Source organism: Bos taurus, chromosome 24, assembly GCF_002263795.3.
Source record: "Bos taurus isolate L1 Dominette 01449 registration number 42190680 breed Hereford chromosome 24, ARS-UCD2.0, whole genome shotgun sequence".
Classification (NCBI taxonomy): domain Eukaryota; kingdom Metazoa; phylum Chordata; class Mammalia; order Artiodactyla; family Bovidae; genus Bos; species Bos taurus.
Window position 1 is genome coordinate 41,927,395 of NC_037351.1, and position 7,376 is coordinate 41,934,770.

At 43.8% G+C, this 7,376-nt stretch overlaps 1 protein-coding gene across 3 annotated transcripts in view; it reads left to right on the forward strand.

The window, feature by feature from the left end:
* VAPA (VAMP associated protein A) overlaps positions 1–1,569 on the forward strand; it is a 36,009-nt gene extending 34,440 nt beyond the window's left edge. For all 3 annotated transcript variants that reach the window (XM_005224173.5, NM_001075733.1, XM_059880812.1), the window contains one exon: positions 792–1,569. In XM_005224173.5, the coding sequence (XP_005224230.1) occupies positions 792–950 (159 nt within the window). In that variant the 3' untranslated portion in view covers positions 951–1,569. The remainder of the gene's footprint in view (positions 1–791) is intronic.
* Positions 1,570–7,376: the final 5,807 nt, after the last annotated feature.

Sequence of the window (7,376 nt, forward strand, 5' to 3'; positions counted from 1 at the left end):
ACCCAAACCCACAGCCCCTCCGAGCAGCCGGGCATACAGGCAGACAGCATGACGCCAAGGGCATGTGGTGTTACTGATGAATGCACGGCGGCGGGGCGGGGGGAGTGCGAGAAGCGAGACCAGCATGTGCTGAGGATGTGAAGCGTTGCCCCCTCTCTGGTCACAGTGGTAGGCCAGGTGAAGCCAACTGCCTTAGTGCAGAGGTGTGGGTGTTTTCCAGTGTCATTCTGCAGCTGGTGAAGTGTCGTAACAGCCTCCTACTTTGAGTGACTGTTGTCGTGTTACTGAGAACCTTGTCCCCTAAAATCCCAGGCTGACTGTCAGAAACTGCTGTGTGAGACAGCATCAGTCAGGATGGAGCAGCCGCTCTGGTCTGGAAGTGGAGATCACCTTGCAGAAAAGTGGTCTCCAGTCCAGGTGTAGAGCCTTGGGCCTGGGTCCTGCGAGCAGCTCTCCCCCTCTTTTGTGTCCCTTCTTTCTTACAAAACAGGGTCCTGTGTCTCCTCCGTGGTCCAGGCCAGGTGCTAGCCCTTTACTCACACCCTCCCTCTCCCCCAGTCCCGCGAGGTCCCGGCTCTCCCTGTGTGGGGCTGGCTTGCCACGTGTGTGTAAGCCGGACTCTGACTAGCACTGGCTGTTTCTGGTCGTCTGTGGCTGAAGGGCCGTTTGTGAGGACACTGTGGGCCCCCGGTCACCTGCGTATGGCTCTGTTGTCTGTCTCTGGGTTTGTAGCTTGTGGTCTGATGCCATTTGTTTTTGAAATCTCTTTTTGTGCCTGTGTTTTTTCCTAGGATGAAGGCTTACGGCTCAGGAAGGTAGCACATTCGGAAAAACCTGGATCCACCTCAGCTGTGTCCTTCAGAGAGAACGTCACCAGTCCTCTTCCTTCACTTCTTGTTGTCATTGCAGCCATTTTCATTGGATTCTTTCTAGGGAAATTCATCTTGTAGAGTGAAGCATGCAGAGTGCTCTTTCTTTTTTTCCTCTTGACCAGAAAAGATTCGTTTACCTGCCATCTCACTGGTAGTGTGGCCCACGGTGACCATGTGGCCCACGGTGACCATGCTTTGTGTGTACAGCGTCATGTAGGCCTCGCCCGTAACGGTCTCACGGTTAGAAAGAAACGCGTAAGAGCAGAGTGCTGGGCTCCGGACAGCGCCACCGCCACCAGACCGTCCCTAGCAGGCGTCATTGCACATTCAGTCCTTTATGAAATTCATAAATAAAGAATTGTTCTTTCTTTGTGGTTTTAATAAGAGTTCAAGAATTGTTCAGAGTCTTGTAAATGTTATTTTAATAATCCCTTTAAATTTTATCTGTTGCTGTTACCTCTTGAAATATGATTTATTTAGATTGCTAATCCCACTCATTCAGGAAATGCCAAGAGGTATTCTGTGGGGAAATGGTGCCTCGTACAGTGTAAATTTTCTCCTTCACCTTTGCTAATATCATGGCAGAATTTTTCTTATCCCTTGTGAGGCAGTTGTTGACTGAGTTTTTCATCCTTCCAATCCTGTCCCATGGTATTTAACACAAAAATAATAAAACTGTTAACAGATTCTTGCTCGATAGCTTGTGTCTGTTGTGTCCTGAGGCGGGTGTCAGGGAGCGCGCTGTGTGGCGATCTGGGTTATGAAACGCATGACTTATCTCACGGAAACCCTTGCAGGTGTCATGGTGTTTGTGGTTCAAAGGCCTCGTTCCTTTAAGGAAAGGAATTGGTAAGATTTCAGGACACTTTTGGTATTTTAGAAGGTCATAATCCGTTTGTCTTCAAGATAATACAAAATAAGCAAATATCGTGAGAATTAAAAAAAAGTGCTGTGATGTCAGTCAGTTTACGTGTCTGCCCTGTGGTGCGATTCTGTTTAATTTACCCTGTTCTCAGGTTCTTTGAGTGTCTATCTTCTCGAGAAAGACTAATTTTCCTTGGTTCTAATCACTGCTTTTTGACCAGCCTAGTGATTTTGTAGCATCTCGGAATAACACTTAAATGTACCCCCTCAGTTCGCCCCCACCCCGGTCCAATTTGACATGTGAGGTAACTTCCATTATGGAATTTTGGTATTACTGAGTAAGCCTGGGGAATTCCTTTGTGAAAAATGACCTTCTTTGCAAGTCTCTGTGTCAGCCACGTGAAGTGGGTTTTCGGTGTAACTGCGTGGCGGGGTCTGGTGTACTTCCCTGCACTTAAGTCTTATGTCTCACTTAGTTACTTCTGTGTTGGCATAGAAAATCTTGAAACTAGAAAAAATAGATTCACTTTTTGTACTAAGTACAATCTAATCCAAGCAAATTTTGATTTTTGAAAATAGGTGTTGGTTTTGTAAAAGAAGCACTCATATCTGAAAGGGAAGTTGGACTTGGGGACCTGGCGTGCAGTGAAGGGTGTTGGCCCCACATCTGTGTGTGCATTTTATGAAGGAGAGAAACAGTCTGAAGTATTTGGTTGCATTTGCATTTCAGATGTGTTTTGGGCTTGTCAGATCCATGTGCTGTGTGGTGTCTTCTAGAAAACCCCTGGCCTGTGTGCACAAGTTACAAGAACATACGCATGTCTCTGGAGCCACCCGCCTGCGTGGAGCCCAGGGTGGATGCTCCTTCTACTTGGAACCTGGAAACACACGCTGGCAGCAGCCTTGCCATCCCACCCCGTCAGTGCAGAAGAAGGTGCTCCCTGGCCTGAATCTCTCCCTGATGAGCATCAGGCCGGTTGTTTTAGAGCTGTCAGTTTTCAAGCTAAATTTAGCAGAATCCCATTTGATGGGAATCCTGTGTAGTTAGGGTTCAGTTTGTTCAGCTCCTGTGTTTTCTGGTTGAGGGCTCTGAGGCCTTTTGGGGAGCTGACAACTTCGCTCATGTCTCATGGGAGGTGGAGGCAGGGCCGGACCAGGAAGCCTGCTCTCCGGACTCCAGCTTCCTGTCTGTTTCTGATAACTTTGACATGACAGGAATAGTGGACATTAATATGCTGTTTAATAACAGTGTGAAACTTCCTGTCCTAAGATGAAATCACAGGCCGCCATGGAATAGTCTCACCTACATGTCTGGCTTTAATGTTTAGGCTAGGATTACCCCCTCCCAACTGGTAAGAAGTAAATGCATTTTCCGGTAGGCATTTCACAGACTGCGTGACGCAGTGGTTGGTCTTAGCTGGGAACCGTGTACAACATAAAAAGTCCACGTGGGCTGCTCCTCTGCTTTACATTCCAGGAAGCGCTCTGACTGTATGGGAGGCGCCTTATTTCCATATGAAGTGTGATTTGGCCGCTTTATGACAGTTACTTGAGAAGAGTCCCAACTGTATTAATTGACTGGTAATATAGAGGTTAAATTATCTTTAACACTTACATGTTTAGAAATCTTTGCTTTGCCTGCCTGCTTACTTGGAATGTAAGCATGAGGGGAACGCGCTGTTGACGTCACTGAAGCCACAGCCAGGTATCTAAGGCCTTAACGTTCTTATGTGATGCTAAGTGCACCGCCTTCCTATGTTCTTCCTGTAACTAATGTACGTAATTTTGCCCATTCTTGTATTTACAAGAGACAGATTTAAGAGTTATATTCTGAGTGTGTCGTATGTCACCTTAAATGACATTTGGAAAAAAGTATGTATCAAAGTCAGAAATTCTCATCAGGGAAAAGTAATATTCTTAATTTTTCTTTCTATTATCTTAGCTCAGAAGTTCCCCTAAAACGGATGTTGTCTGCCATGGGATTTAGTTCTGGATTGTAATCATCCGAAATATACCACTTTGAAAACAAGTTTTACCCATAAGGTAAAAAATACAGTTCCTTACAGGGTTTATCCCTGAATTGTAATCTTCTGCCACTTTAAAAACATTCAAGCACTAGTTTTCCCAGAGCTTTGCACATTGCTTTCGGTGATTCTGGTATGTGCATAAATTTTAAAACATTGACCTTTATGAGAATTAGGGGACGATCAAGGTTTTACCATGTGGAAAAACAACAAAACAAGGTAAATAAGTGATCTTCATATGCTAGCTTTCAAAGGGAGATAAACTATTGTGTGAATAAATAAACTGTTCAAAAACGTGGTGAAGTGTCATTTTCCTTTCTAAAAAGCAGCAAGAGGGGATTTGATCTCCATGGAGTACGGCCATGCCTGTGCTAATGTTGCGTCAGGGAGTGATGGCCTGTCACTGACTGGGACTCCAGTCTGCTGGCAGGTGGTCTTCTCTTAGTGACCTTGACCTGGAGGTCAAGGGCTTTTGCGTAGGAGATGGGGACAGCTGCACTCTCCCGCCCTGAGAGCCAAGCTTCTGGAGAGCCCTGGGCACCCGTGGCCTCTTGGGAACTCCCCGCCTGTGGGCTGGGCGCAGAGAAGTGAGAACATCACCCTTGAAGGGAGAGAGAGTTCAGTTTTCCTGCATTTCTGATTGTAGAAATCATGAGGTGTGCATTTTAGGCAATTTGGAAAATATATTAAAAAACTAATGCTAAGTTCTGCCATCCAGCATCAGTTTCTGCGAATATTTCCCTATAATAGTACTGATCAAGCATAACCATAAATTGCATACAACTTTGCATCTTTTTTTAACTTAATATACTTTCTCAGGTTTATTGAAAACCAAGTATAAGTGACTGCAAAAATGGTTTTTGTGATCCTAAAGTATCTTTGTGATCACATTCTTGATTGTAAGGTTTTGAGCATTATAATTACAGTGTAAAGCTCGACTGGCCAGGTAAATTCCCTTTCTAATTATTCATACGTTCCCTGTTACCACATTGCTCTTGTTTTAAAACTGGTTTTCTTGTTTTCCAGTTGTTCCGGTGTGTATTAATAACACCCACCTTGGAAAAGGTGTAGGAAACTACGAAGATAGTTATTCATTATGTTAGATTTCAGTGGTGGGTGACCAGACCCATGCATTAGCGGGTGTGATGCAGTTCAGAAAGTGTCCTGACCCTTGACTGGTACCTGTGGAGATACCCCTTAATTGGTGGAGAGTGGAGACCTGGCATGGTCTTTTATTTTAAGCTCCAGTCATTTAAATCTGCAGCCAGAAAACTGCTTTAGAGGCTTTAAAATGCCAAAGCAAGGTACAAAATCAGTTTTAAGTAAGACTGAAGTCTTAACAATATAGGTAACCTGCATTTTCAGAATTCTTAGTATGTTAACCTTTATTAACTTGCAGGCATCACCTTTAGGGATTACTACTGCATGAGCTGTCTTTGTGAAGTTAGGTTGGTTAGAACACCAGTAAAGTTTTTTAGCTTGCAAAAGGATCTAATCATCTGTCCAAAAATGAATGATTTGACAAATGTTTTGAAGTTCAGCTTTAATAACTGCTTTGCTAGCAGACACCCAAAGTGATTACCCACCTGAGGAACGTGTTTCACCCGTCATGTTTCTCAAAGCACGGAATGGTTTTCAAGATCTTGATCACAGTGTGCCAGTGTTACTTTTAGGTCAACTGGTAGTCCTCACCCCCGTCCCGGGATACAGGTGCTGTTCTTAGCACCTTTGTCGGGGAGGGCCAGACAGGCTCAGGGAAGTGAAGGATGCTCAGGCTTAGGGGATCTAGGTAACAGGTCAGGCGTTGGGTCCTGATGATGTGGTCCTAGAGCCCAGGCTCTGGCCCACTGAGGTCCATCTCGTGGAGGGGGTGCCTCATGTCCTGTCCTAGTCAGGGCCGTCGCTGGCATGGTCCTGTGATGCCTGTGGCCGACTGCACAAATGATGCAGCCCTCCTGTGCCCGAGGATGGATGGGTTCCAAGATTCCGCCAGGAAACCATAACCCAGGGGTGTCCGACAGTCAGTTGTGTGAAGTGACTGAGTCCCGTCAGCTGTCTTGTATCCATGATGCCCAGCCCACACATCCAGAGGGTGGACTGGAACCTTGGAACCTTGTGGTCCTGAATTTTCTAAGACCTTTTTTCTTGCCTTTATTTCCCGTAGAATTGAAATAACTGGCCACTAGCAATCTCAGCTCTTAAATAAAGCCAGGATGAGCATAGCCAAACACGTTTATCAATGTCACATAAGCAGGAGACAGTGGAATTCAGAAACTGGCTTCTGTGTGACCTTCACAGCTGGAGGAACAGAGTGTGACCTCAGTCTTTAATCTACAGGGTCCTTAAATATTTAATGATTAAACCAAGTGTATGGATTTTGATCATTCATAGTCTAAAACTGTGATACTGTTTATAATCCTGGAGAAGGAAATGGCAACCCACTCCAGTATTCTTGCCTAGAGAATCCCATGGACAGAGGAGCCTGATAGGCTACAGACCATGGAGTCGCAAAGAGTTGGACATGACTGAGCGACTTCACTTTCACTTTCACTTTATAATCCTACAAAGAACAAAAGAGATCAAGTGTTGTACACGTTTATGGAGTTTGAGGAAAAATGTAGATTTTGGAGGGGAAAGAAATAACTGACAACGGAGTTATAAAAAAAGTTATGAAGAATTGCAGGTACTTGTCCATTTGACATTTCTAGCAGAATTCCTCATTTTAGTGAATTCCTTGTTTTAAGAAGTAAAGGTTTGTTGGGAGTTACATAAAGAATTTAATGTAGTTTTGGGGGCAAGCTTGCTTTTTCATCGTGTGCTGTTTTAATCCTAAGTGTGTATCCTTAAATGTGCAGTATGTAGATAAATATACAAGGGTGTGTAGCAAGCTGCTTTGATTTAAATTTAGGGAAATAATTGATTTGAAAAATCCAAATTTAACTTTAGAGAAGCAAAGGGAAGCTTTGTTGCAAAGTATTTCTTCAAATGCCCTTCTGTACTTTGCCATCAATTAAGTTTTGTGAAATAACTGAAATAAAAATCAGAATTTCTTGTAAAAGTTTAATGATCATGTTTATCAAGTTGAATTCTCATCTTCTTAAGGGGAAAATGCTCTTAGACCGTGAGCACCCCCTGCCACCCCCATGGAATTTGTTAACTGGGGAATTTCCTTACACGTTTTAAGAAATCAGTTTCTTACCAAGATCCTACATTCTACAATGAGGAAATGGCTTAAGAATCTTAATTTTTAATTGGGTAAAGTGTTCCTTTGTCAGACAAGTGGTCGGTGGAATTTTAGGGAGGTAAGTACATCGGAATATGTGCTTAGGTTCTTGACGGTGAACTTTATAAAGTGCTCAAAATTTGTGTGTTTGTCCTTATAGTGTTTGCATTTGCACGGAGAGGCCATACAAGGGCACATGCTGTTCCAAGTTTTTAACAATGTAACATTGTAACATTGCTGTATCTGGTTGAGGCATTAACGGTACAAATGTTTCCAAGAAGTAGGTTTCAAATGTAAATAAACATTTCTTTCCATCCAATACTTAGATCCCTTAACTCTAGAAAAGTACCTTGCAGAGAGAGGCCTGGTTAGATTGCACCGCTGACTCAATGG